The sequence below is a fragment of the Lagenorhynchus albirostris genome, chromosome 10 (assembly GCF_949774975.1).
Source record: "Lagenorhynchus albirostris chromosome 10, mLagAlb1.1, whole genome shotgun sequence".
NCBI classification, from domain to species: domain Eukaryota; kingdom Metazoa; phylum Chordata; class Mammalia; order Artiodactyla; family Delphinidae; genus Lagenorhynchus; species Lagenorhynchus albirostris.
In genome coordinates this window covers 47,190,611-47,203,188 of record NC_083104.1, presented here as the reverse complement: position 1 = coordinate 47,203,188, position 12,578 = coordinate 47,190,611, and the positions used below count along the sequence as shown (strand labels likewise).

Below are 12,578 nucleotides of genomic sequence, written 5' to 3'. Positions count from 1 at the left end.
TGCAATGGAGCCCAGTGTAACAACTGGACAGTAGGCAGAGAGAACACGAAGGACAGGGACTTTCCCGGCGGTCCAGTGGTTAAGACTCCGTGCTTCCACTGCACGGGGTGTGGGTTCAATCCCTGGTTGGGGAACTAAGATTCCACATCCCACATGCTGCAGGGCATGGCCAAAAAAAAAGGTTAAAAAAAAAAAGAACATCAAGGACAGACTAGAGCAGAAGGCTGGAGGTCTCTGGAAGGGATATATACAGGAGAAAGGGGGACTCAGAAGAGTGTCTAATTGGACGGAGAATTTGAAAATAACTGAGGATATGTTAAAAGCAACCAGTACAAGGGAAAAAGAAAGACAACCAGAAACTTCGGTAAAAATTAAATGCTGCTCCAAAAAGGAAATATAATCACAATAAACTACTTAGGTCTGCAGTGAACAACATTTACACAGTCATAATAACATTCATGCTGTTTATTTCAATTTTCAGAACAAATCAATAAACAAAGCATAAAAAACTATGGTTTCAGAACAGAATTCAAGAATTAGCAGACTTGACATTGTCAGAGGCAGAGAGGTGGACAAGGGGAGGAGACAGAAGCAGGGTGCATCCCCCATTCTACAAAATGGAGAATTGAGATACTGTTTACAGTTAATACAATAAAACTAAATTTGTAGTTACAATAAATAATTTATTTTTCCTGATTATAAAATTTTTGTTCCTTATAAAAAATATGGAAATTACTTTAAAAAAAACTTTTAATCACCCATAATTCAATTATCCCTAGGACCTGGGTTTGAGCCCAGGCTCTGCAATTTACCATTTGTATGGCTCTGAACAAGTCAACCATTTATAACATTTTCTTACATTTCCTTCATGTTTATCTATATACTTTCTCATAGTATACAGTGTACATAACATTATTTGAGAACTGTACTATATACACAATTTCGAATCCAGACTTTTTTCACTTTAAAGCATAAAGTAAAACTCTGGATACAAATATCATGCTCTTCGATACTTCTAAATATATTTCTTGGCCATAGGGCAGTCAGAGGTTTCCCAGAGATGGGCCTGAGCCAAATCTTAAAAGAAACCAAATGTTAGGCAAAGCAGACAGGGGCTGTGGGGTGTGGTGGTGAGGTATCACAGGCACCGAGGACAGTGTGAGCAAAGGCACGAGAAGAGCAAGCACGTGCCTCCAGGCTGCAGTAAAGGTGCGTGTTAAGTGAAGCGATGAGGCTGGGAAGAGCTCAGTAAATCATGTTGAGGGATCCAGACATCTTTCCCATGAGAGACATGAAAAGGGGGTATGGTAGGCCTTGTTTGCTTTGGCAACCCAGGACCTAGCACCATGTTTGCCACAAAGAGAGTGCATAATAAATATTTTTGTAATCAACGCATGATACATCGGAAGCCAGAAATGCCTCCTGGGTTTCCAGTCTGGGTGCGGGATAATGCCATTTGCTGAGAGAGGGAAGCCAGGAGAAGCAAGACTGAAAAGGTTATGTATCTGGGCAACATCCTCAGAGATTCCATAGTCTGACCTCATTTTTTAAAAAGCCACCATTTTGTAGCATGTGAGGGCAATTATGTAGTGCATCCCCAGGTGTGACTTGAGGCCCTGGAGGCTCCACGGATTGGCCTCAGGGAATTTATATGCCTCCAAAAATAAGCACAGAACTGAGAGTGCAATCCGAGCTTCTCCTGAAGAGGGTCCACAACCTCCATCAGATTCTCAAAGGGGCTGTGACCCCAGAAAAGTTAGGCACACAACGGGAGAAGTGACAGAAGTGGGAGAGGGATGACCACCTAGGGGAGGGAGGGGATCTAGAGCATAGAAAAAGGACTAGCTTCCTGAGCCTGGAGGAATTCACAGCCAATTATGTTTGAGACGGGTGTGTGTCTACACGCATGCTGATGAAGAATCTCTCCCCACCGAGCCTCCAAAGCACCTATACGTGATTTCACTTTCTCATCCCTGTGCTCCACATAACATACATCTGTTGGTCTCATTTGAGGGTAAAAACACACTTCTTGGCTCTACCCTTAATGCTCATCACTAGGTCTGACTCTGAGATCTATAAGACTGATAGCTCTTGGCAACTTAAGAAAATGGGGCTTCAGAGTTCCCATCTACTTCTGGCAAGACCAGCCCAGAAAGAAGGGAGATGACCCCAAGGAAAAGGAAAACCTAAGCCAAGTCTGACAACAAAGGGTAGGCACTCCTCTCCTATCAGAAACCCTGTAGAAAAAAGTGGGAGGTAATTTATTTTGAGGGCTGGAATTTAATTGGAAGGGAAAGTTTTTATGAGTTGGGGAAGGAACTGATCTGTCTAGTAACCTACTAGGCTCACAGGATTTGTGTAGGATCGGGGGTCCTGAACCTGGGTGCACATTGGTGGAAACCCAGACCTGGAGATGAAATATAAGCAAAAATGTAAAAAGCCATTTTGTTGAATGAGGAACAGAAAAGCATGTTACGTAGAACTTGGTTTGCTCATATAAATAAAATGTTTGGTATATTCACTTAAAATACAAATACAGGAAGTTAGGTCACAGAGTCCCAGCAGCCAAGGGTTGTCAGAGGCACGGAAGGCAATGTAGTTACTGTCCTGTTTTGCTGAAACAGAACAATGTGCATCCAGATCCTTGTATTGGAGTTCCCGTCCACCTTTGATCACACACATTTGTGACCTGCAGGTTTTACTTGTCTGTAGTGGCTCATTCCCCTTCTAAGTTTTAAAAAATACTGAGGCCTAAAATGGAAAAATTTCACGTGTCCTAGATGATTCTAACATGCAGCCAAGGTTAAAAACCACTGCTGTAAAACCGTGGGTCAGTGATTCCCAAACCTGGCTTTATATCACAATCACCTGGACAGCTCTTCTGAGCTCCCTATGAATAGAAATCTCTAGCCAGGATATCACAATCAGTCATGACTGAGTATTCATTTACGAGAATAAATATACAGCATGTGGCTCAAACAGTTTAACCATCTTAATGGTCACAAATCCCAGCTGATACCTTTCAGGAAAGCACACTTTTGGCCTCTTGGTGGGTCAGGGTCACGGATCTACCTCAAATCTTCAGATCTGCTCACCCTCTCTAAGCCTCCTGATCATGCAGGGGGAAAAACCTAACTTGTTCCTAATCTCAGCGGAGACATGTGGTGTTATCTTTGGGTCTTTCCACTCCCAGACAGGGGACAGAAAGAGTCACTACCAGGGTCTGTGAGGGCATGAGCATTTTTTTTTTTTTTTTTGGCGGTACACGGGCCTCTCACTGTTGTGGCCTCTCCCGTTGCGGAGCACAGGCTCCGGACGCGCAGGCTCAGCGGCCATGGCTCACGGGCCCAGCTGCTCCGCGGCATGTGGGATCTTCCTGGACCGGGGCACGAACCCGTGTCCCCTGCATCGGCAGGCGGACTCTCAACCACTGCACCACCAGGGAAGCCCCGCATGAGCATTTTTGATTCTTACTTTTGAACTGTATTGATGTTTTTGTATTTGTGTCTATATCATTTAGAATGAAACTGGGAGAAGTTGTCACACATGCTTTGATGAAAGACTGTGGTTAAAGGGGGGAAAAAAGTTAATAAGCTTTCTTGTGTATGCCTTCTGTATGTGAAAGTGCTCTGTAAACTACAAAACGCTATGCTAACTAATATTTAGTCTTGTAGAAATGACACAATAAATGCGTGGACTTATGCACGAGAGGTGCCCCCAATTGCTTTCACCAGGTATAGCATTTATGATAAACACTCTTGCTTGCTGAGAGCGGGAGTGGAGACAGACCCAGAAATTAGGAGACTCAAACTCCAGCCTTAGATTTGCTGCTTGCTGGGCACACTGCCTAAGGCAAACCCCCAAATCTGTCACCTCAGCTTCCTCACCTATATATATATATGTACCTTTTCTATATACCCTTTTCTCAGGCTTTCCCACAGATCTGGGTGGGGTTACAGGTGGTGAGACATGGGATAAACATAGAAGAACAGAAGGAACCTGGATTTAGGACCTGGGCCTGAATACAGGCTGTCACTTGTTACTTGGTCTTGTGTTAAATGACCTCTCTCAGGTAAAGGGGGCAAACACCTCTTTCAGTGTTACAAGGATTAAGGTAATGATCTATCTGAAAGTATGAGGTAAGTGCCGGGTATCATGACTCTACACATGAAGGTACACAGACAAAGAATCAAGTTCTATATAAATACAAGGCAATATTATTACATAACTTTATCTATTGCATAGTTGTAGAAATTGTTTTTCGGGAGTAAAGGCTCAATGGTAACAAAGGTATCTTACCTTAGCCAGTTTCTTCATCCTTCTAAAAGTTTGCATATTCCAATACCTTTGAACTTCTAAAAAAAACAAATGAAGACCTTAGGAATCCCACTCTGCTTCCTCCCTCTCTTTTCATTTCCCTCTTGGCTCCTCTCAGAATTAGAAGGGCTCCATTATTTCTTCTAAAGACCATCCAGAAAGTGACAATGACACCCAACTGAGCCCCCTGCTTGGGCCTGAGCAGAATGAGAGCAGAGACAAAGCGGGCATACCTCCAGGGAAGCTTTATTCTCTGATGCCTCTATCTGGGAAGGGGGCTGCTAGCAGCGTCTCACTCAAACGGAATGCAATGGCAACTGGGGTTAAGTTATGGGAAGAGCTGTTGACCTTAGCAAAGGGACACAGCCCAGCAGCGTCTGTGGCTGTCTCCATCAGTCCTCAATTCCTTGACCATGCAGGCTGGGAAACGGTCAGAAGAGACTCTCGTCAGAGGTCCCCAGAGCTTTACCACACCAACGTTCATGAGGTACAGATGATGAGGGAAACGCATGTTTCCTACTTCCATCCACGTTAGGAGCAGTAGATGGTTAGTAGGGTGTTTTTGTTTTTTTTTAATTACCTAGGGAATGGAAAACCTATAAATGTTCATAGGTGAGTTGTTGGTGAACTGCTACCCCAAGTGGTTTCCTTAATGAGTCACTGCTTAACCCAAAATATTAGAATACAAGGTTCAAAGCTCCGGAATTCCATCAGGCAGACCTCCACCAGTAACCTGCCCATTGCCCAAGAAATTACCAGAGTTTTCAAAACAAAGTTAAGTGAAAAATGCCTTTCCCCCAAAGGGATCTTTATCACTGAGCTCTGTATGATCCATTTCTAAGAAAGCCACATTCCACTTCAGACACCATGACCGCTTGGGGCACCAAGTGAAAAACAAAATCCTTGCCTCGAGGCCTTCATTTTCATTTTCTTTAAATTAGCCTCTGAAATGCCCCTCTTGTGTTTTGCGCTGCACTCCTGAAAACTATTACTTTTAAGGACAGAGCAGGCCTCGTTTTCACCAAGGAGGAGAAAACAGCCAAGAGGTGTCTGACTTGCGGGGGTGGGGGGGTGGGGTGGGGGCGGGAGGTTCTGACTGGCGCCTGGAGGTCTCCCTCGTCCCTCTATGTGCTCTCAACGAGATGGGTTCTGTGGTGGCGCATGAGGTGTGAGTTGGAGATGAAAGCCGCACCGCACTTGGCACACTCGTAGGGCTTCTCCCCGGTGTGGGTTCTCTGGTGCACGGTGAGGCTCGACCTCTGCCGGAAGGCCTTGCCACACTCGCTGCATGTGTACGGCTTCTCCCCATTATGGATCCTCTGATGAATCAGCAGGTACGAGCTGCAGGTGAAGGCCTTCCCGCACTCATTACACACATACGGAAGGTCCCCGCTGTGAATCCTCTGGTGCACGATAAGGCAAGAGAGCTGACTGAAGGCCTTCCCACACTCGCTGCAGTCGTAAGGTTTCTCCGCGGTGTGGATTCGCTGGTGCACGATAAGGTGTGAAAAACAACTAAAGGCTTTTCCACACTCTTTGCACTCGTATGGCTTCTCACCAGTATGGCTTCGCTGATGCACGATAAGATTTGCGCTCTGTGTGAAGGCTTTGCCGCAGTCATTACAGGCAAAGGGCTTCTCCCCGGTGTGGATCCTCTGGTGGACAATGAGGTTTGAGCTTCGAGTAAATGTTTTCCCACACTCGTTACATTCATAGCATTTTTCTGTAATGTGGACTTTCTGGTGCCGGGCAAGTTGTGAGCTGTAACTGAAGGCTTTCTCGCATTCACTGCACTTAAAGGTTTTCTCTAAGGAGTGGATTTTTTGATGTACAGTCAGATTTGAACTCTGAGTGAAGGCTTTCCCACACTTTGAACAAACATACGGTTTCTGTCCAGTGTGGATTCGCTGATGCACAACAAGGTTTGCGCTCTGAATGAAGGCCTTCCCACACTCATGACATTCGAAGGGTTTCTCTCCAGTGTGGATTCGCTGATGCACTACAAGGTTTGCGCTCTGACTAAAACCTTTCCCACACACGCTACATGTAAAAGGTTTCTGCCCAGCCTGGCTTTTCTGATTTTTAACAGAGCCAGAACCAAGGCTATATCTCTCCTCAGATTTGTGACACTTCTGGTCTTCTTCTTCTTTGAAGTTTTCAGGTATGTGACAGTCCTTCACTGTCACTTGTCTGAAATCTTTCTTTTCCGTCTTTATTCTCTGCCTTTTTAACATGTTCCCTTTTCCACAGCCTTCTCCTAATTCAGGTCCTGGAGGGTCAACTTTCTGGATTCTTCCTGATATTATGAAAGGTTTTTCTGCTTCATCACATATCTCAGTTTTTGGAACGAATAACTGTGGGTTCTTGGTTTCAGCACCTGAAACAGCAAACAGAAAAAATAAATGTCAGATTTTTTTGGCCTAGAAAAAGAATAGGATAGTCAAGTCGTAACGGTCAGGAAGCGTGTGACTTCAGCTGTGAGCTGCAGGTCATGCAGCAACTGCACAGGGGAATCTAATGTCCAAAGACATCCTACTGGCACAGGCCAGGGCAACTCTCCAGCCAGTAAGATGAGTGGGTGGGACAGGGATGTTGTGAGGCACAAACCAATACTGGGCAAGGAAGACAGCCCAGTTTGGTTGCCAGGCTAAGGCCATCACAGTCATTCAGAAAGAAGGGCAATGTCAGAGAAAGGGAATGTCTGAGCACTGGATACAGCAAAGTCCCGAATGCGACAACAACAAAAAACCCTGAAAGACTAATCTTTTTCTGGTTATTTCTATTACTACTGCTCTGATTTCTCAATCTACTCCACTTTTCTCCCTGCAGTTTAAAACTGCTATTACATCTTCTTTTCTTCCTTCTTATCTTACTTTCTCCCTGTTACCTCTTTCCCCTACTGCCTCTCCACCCTTCCTTTCCTGGTTTTTATGTAAAAACATTTTTTGTTTGTGAAATATTCTGAATTTTTCTAGATGTATAAAGGACATAAAAATAAGTTATGCTTAAAAGCTTAAAAACTTGGCTTTAAATGTATAAACTTTAATAAATTCAATATTAATGAATACATACCAAACTGTAGATAAAACTCACAAACATTAACATCAAAATTTCCTAAGTATTTTCATGTATATTATACAATTTTATCATCAAGATGAAACTGTTCTCCTTCACTTGTATGGAAGCTAAAAAAGGGCAAGGCTGTTCTTACTCACTGCTATATCCCTAGCACCTGTCACACTGCCGGCACCCAGGAAGCAGGCCCCCAACGAATCCTGTATTTACTGAATCAATGCACCCCACTTTATAGAATAGGAAGTGGACGTCCAGAAGAGAAAGGATTTGCTCAAGGTCAAAGAGTTATCAGAGGTAGGGCAGCAACTACACTCGTGACTCCCTCTCAATTCCTAGAGCTCAGTGAGCTCGCTATTACCTATATATATATATATATATATATAATTTTTTTTTTTTAAATATTTATTCATTTGGCTGCACCGGGTCTTCGTTGTGGCATGTGGGATCTTCGTTGCAGTGTGCAGGGTCTTTAGTTGCGGTATGCAGGTGCTTAGTTCTGGCCTGTGGGATCTAGTTCCCTGACCAGGGTTTGAACCTGGGCCCCCTGCATTGGGAGCTCAGAGTCTTAACCGCTGGACCACCAGGGAAGTCCCTCGCCATTACCTATTACAACAGAAATGGCTGGCAGAAAGATGAGTCCTGGCTAGGAATAGCAGAGAAAGAAAACAGTGGTCATTCCTGGTGGATGGGGGCAGCTGCTGGAGTTAAGACTATAAATGACTGACTGATAAAGCAAGGAAACAGAAAAGAAGTGATACAGAGGGGAACACTTCAGAGACAATGGAGCACAAAGCAGAAAGCGGGAAACAGAAGCTGCTGAGAGTTTGGGGAATTAAAGAAGAGACAAGAAAATGAAAGGTGGCAATCCTAGCCTTCCCTACAACACTGGTTTAAGAAACTGACTTGGTTTGCAAATGCCTGAGTAATTGGCTAGGGAGGAGAATAGGTTCAGGATATTCAGGCACAGCCCTATACTCATAGCATATGAGTACCAGAGGGGCCTTGGCAGTCATCCAGGGATTGCTTCCACAACACAGGACTCATGGCTACCACACCGTTGACCCACAGTTACATGTCACTCCTTCACAGGCAAGCTTCCGCCACTGCTAGCCAGACACATCCTGAGTCCCAGCTTAGAGAACCAGGTGATAAGCCAGCCATCAGTAGCCTCCATGAAGACCTAGCTTTAAACCTCATCATGGCTGACGCAAGTGCTCAAAATCCTCTAGAATCTGCACAAAGATCTATGAAAACAGAACACCTCCAGGGCATTTCCTCAAAATATCACCACAAAAGGTGACCCTTCCTACCTTAGCCAGCTTCTCTTGCAGGCTCACCAAGCTACAATAAACACGAAGCATACTGAAGAGGACACGTGTCTACACGGGTGAATAAATATGAAACTTGCTGAACAATAAATGTGATTAAAAGGTAAATTTGGAGTTCACCTGTGTTTGTCTGGTGTCTTGAGACTGTGTGCAAAATAAGCCATTTCCTGTGACAAATGCATAGGCATCTTTCAGTATTCCTCTGTCCAGCTCTCCCTGACACTTTCAACACCTCAATACTCTCTGTTGCTGAGGTTAGGAGACGAGACCACCAGTCTCTGAAAAGATTTTGAGAAACCTCAATGGTCAGATTCTGAATTGAGGTTGAACCTCACCTAGACAGGTCATGCTCCCATGAGTCTCCAGTAGCTCCCTCTTGGCCAGAGTCTCTGGTAATGAGGAGCTGCCGGGGGTTGATGCAGCAGACGCCTCCTGTGTTGGTTTCAGGATGACAGCCATGTCCCAGAACACGTTCTGACCCTAGAAACAAGCAGGCACAGGTGGGTTTATGAGGAGACTGTCACTGGGAGATGGTACAATTATAGCTTTGAGGTTGAGAACATAAGCACCCGTTCTTGGAGACCGTAAAATAAAAAATTTAAAAAAAAAAAGAAAAATACCAAACATTTAAAGATAAAGAAAGGAAAAGGAAGCCAGAGTCTTCCCTAATTCCCAAGGTGGGGTGGGCAGAGAAGCAAGCCTGTTATCTTCCTCCTGATCATTTTGATTTCATCTCATTGTCCACTTCAGCACCCAAACCTAACTTGCCAGTGAGAGCACAAGACAAGAGAGCATATGGGGAGATTCTCCAGAGTACACTTTCCCAAGGTCTAAAGATCAAAGAAGCAAGGTTCTAATCATATTATTACAGAGAGGCTTTGGGGAACCTCAGGCCTCATTTGGCTAGTGATGGAAAGGTGTGTGTTTGAAAACATACAGCCTCACAAACTCAAATCGTGGTCTGCAGATCAGCAGAATCACCATCACCTGGGAGCTTGTGAGACCTGCAGAATCTCAGACCACACCCCAGACCTCCTGAATCAGAATCTGCATTTTAACAAGATCCCCTCCCCCACATCCTGGTGATTCCTATGCATATTAAAGTTTGAGAAGTACAGGTTAGAGTAATCAAATCCTGCCTGGAATCACCGAAGAGTTTTTTTTTTAAATACAGAGGTCTGGGTCCCATCCCCCAGAGATACTGATTTAACTGACATAAGGTATGGCATGGGTATCATGATTTGATAAGAAGCTCCCCAGGTAATTGCAAACTGTAGCACAGTTTGAGAAGCACTGGTTTATAGAAAGTACCAAGTGTCACATCAATAGAATAATATAATGTTTCAATTATACTGCAAAAGTCTAGAGGCCAGAGCCCTCACCAGACAACAAGACTACAGATGTGGGAGCAGAGGGATAGGGTCCCCTCTGAAATCACTTGAGATCTTTAGCTGTCTCCTTCCTCCCTCCTCCCAGACCATTGTTTACCTTTTCCTCCTGTTCTGATACATCGAGGCCTGTCTGAGGACACTCCCCAGGAGCCCAGACTTTGATGTTTTCAGAATGCACTTGTTGGCTGGATGCCTGACCCACGAAGGTTTCCTCCTCTTCCTCTTCCTTTTTCACTGTCACTGGGCCCCAAGAGGCCAGGGTCATGGCCTCTCTCAATTCTGTAGTCATCCTCTCTGCTCAGGAGGGGAACTCCTATAGCTGGGGGCTGCCCAGCAGAAGTCAAGCCCCATCTAATCTTTAAGTCTCAAAAGCTTCTTCTTGAGTTTCTTCCCGGGGCCAGGATGAGTAATGTCTACTGAGAAATCAGAAAACACTGTTAGCAGTAGAGCAGAGGTTTGCCTGGATGCCACCAAGCCCACAAGCCAATTTCACCAGTGTCTAGGCAGCAGCCACTACCGCTACAGGGTCTGCTCTACTCCTCAAGAGGATGGAAGGAGTTGTAAAGTATACAAGCAATTTATCCCATAATAATCACATTACAAACACCTTTATATAATATTTATTGATTTTCCCTCTGATTATAAAGTTAATATATTTTAATTGTAAAAACTTAAAAAATACAGAAAATGATTATGAAAAATTACCCCTGGTTCATCTCCAAAGAGATAATCGCTGTTTACTAAAGAATTTAAGATATTTCTTTTAAGGAAAAAACCTCTAACCATACTGACAATTATGACTTAAACTTCTGAACTATGGTTTCTTTTTAAGAAAAGACATTACAATGCAAAGCTTTTCGTTTGATTGGTTGTTTTTTTTTAATCACCAAGGACAATAGCATGAACAAAAGACTGCAACCTGAACTGTTTGCTTTTTGAACTCACTTTCTATGTTTCACAATAGTCTTAGGTAGATGTTTCAATATAAGTACATATAGCACCACCTCCTTCTACCATGGTACTCTAAGTTACAGCTACATTATAATTTACTTAACCAGCCCCTATTTATTTATTTTAAAGTATTTATTTATTTGGTTGTGCCAGGTCTTACTTGTGGCTCGCTGATTCCTTAGTTGTGTCATGAAAACTCTTAGTTGCGGCATGCATGTGGAATCTAATTCCCTGACCAGGGATCAAACCCGGGCCCCCTAACCACTGTGCCACCAGGGAAGTCCCCAGCCCCTATTTATTAGCCACTGCTTTAGTAAAAGGACTTTTGTTTCCAGTTTATTTTCTTAATAATTGTTAAGATTCTTTTCATGCAAATAGTTTTTTTCTGCTGCTGAGTTATTCCTTTACAATAGTGGGATTACTGATTGAAGGATTTTATGAGTGACATGTATTGCCAAATTGCTTTCTTTTTTTTTTCTATTTTATTTTTTAAAATATTTATTTATTTGGCTGCGCCGGGACTTCATTGCAACATGCACATCTTTTAGTTGCAGCATGCAGGATCTAGTTCCCTGACCAGGGATCAACCCGGGCCCCCTGCATTGGGAGCAAGGAATTTTAACCACTGGACCACCAGGGAAGTTCCCCAAATTGCTTTCTAAAAGGACTGCACCAAATCATACCACCACCAACTTAACAGTACCCCTGTATCATAGCCAAGCCAACAGATTTTTTTTTTGATTTGTGAGTAAAATAACCTTACCATTTTAGTTGATTATGAAGAAACTGAAAATTTCCTATTCCCCTTTAGATGTCTTATTAGGGAAAAAAGTGCTACATTTCATTAAGTCCCTTTTTGCTGCTACTGAAGTGATCACATACTTTATCCTACATTAACGTACTGGCAACTTATTGTATACACTGCATCTCTTCAATAGTGCAATATTTTCAGTCCTGCAACACATCTTAATTCTGGAGAATTATTCTTTCCATGACTAGCTGAATTCTACCAGGGAGGAAGGCCCTTAACACTCGTTTCACCTATCTATACGCAAGATTGCCTACTTTGAGTATTGTCATCAGACTGCTGATCCAACTCTAATCGGCCTCCAGCCCTAGAGAGCAAAGTCTCCTAACAAGGGTTTCCTTTCAATGTCCTTTCCCTAGTTCCAAAGGTGGCAACGCATCTCCTCCTTCTCCAGGCCCCACGCAGCCCTGTTGTGGGGTCGACCCTGGCCCCTTGGGCGGTCCGTGTCCAACCTCCCGCGGGCTAGGCCCCCATAAGTAGGCGAGAGCCGACTTTCCGAGGTGGCGGGGCGCGGAGCCACCTCCGGACAGACAGGGCTGGATCCCCGAGGGGAGGACGGGGCTAGCGGACCCTGGATGGCCCCTCCCTCACCACCGACGTTCGCGCCCAGGCCACGCCAACCCCGCTCACCACGCGCGGAGAAGAAGCCCGGCCGGAGCTCGCGGGCTCTGGAGCAGAAGGCAAGCGGCCGCGACCCCTGCGCCTACC

General features: G+C 44.4%; 2 protein-coding genes across 4 annotated transcripts in view; both read right to left on the bottom strand.

Moving 5' to 3' along the window:
* The window catches only part of ZNF502 (zinc finger protein 502), a 25,747-nt gene extending 21,435 nt beyond the window's left edge, over positions 1-4,312 (bottom strand). The window contains exon 1 of the mRNA XM_060162317.1: positions 4,300-4,312. The gene's annotated coding sequence lies outside the window, so the exon portion shown is untranslated. The remainder of the gene's footprint in view (positions 1-4,299) is intronic.
* Positions 448-12,578, bottom strand: ZNF35 (zinc finger protein 35). 3 transcript variants are annotated; one of them, XR_009542877.1, is made up of 5 exons: positions 12,501-12,578; positions 10,209-10,524; positions 9,056-9,200; positions 4,551-6,694; positions 448-4,355 (listed from the first exon to the last, which is right to left on the bottom strand). XR_009542877.1 is itself a non-coding variant. In XM_060162321.1 (4 exons), exons 2-4 carry the CDS (start codon positions 10,398-10,400, stop codon positions 5,442-5,444), a joined length of 1,590 nt encoding a protein of 529 aa, XP_060018304.1. In that variant the 5' UTR covers positions 10,401-10,524; positions 12,501-12,578; the 3' UTR covers positions 448-5,441. The 3 variants fall into 3 exon arrangements, 2 of the variants coding, with proteins under 2 accessions (XP_060018304.1, XP_060018303.1); XM_060162321.1 differs by having other exon boundaries at positions 448-6,694; XM_060162320.1 differs by lacking the exon at positions 448-4,355 and having other exon boundaries at positions 5,382-6,694; positions 10,209-10,527; positions 12,501-12,544.

Bases quoted from the DNA above. Each gene is read 5' to 3' on its own strand.
- ZNF35 (XM_060162321.1), bottom strand. From the start codon at position 10,400: ATGACTACAGAATTGAGAGAGGCCATGACCCTGGCCTCTTGGGGCCCA. The intron at 9,201-10,208 runs GTAAACAATGGT...GCTTGTTTCTAG, and splicing joins TATCAGAACAGGAGGAAAAG to GGTCAGAACGTGTTCTGGGA. The intron at 6,695-9,055 runs GTGAGGTTCAAC...TTGCTGTTTCAG, and splicing joins TGGGAGCATGACCTGTCTAG to GTGCTGAAACCAAGAACCCA.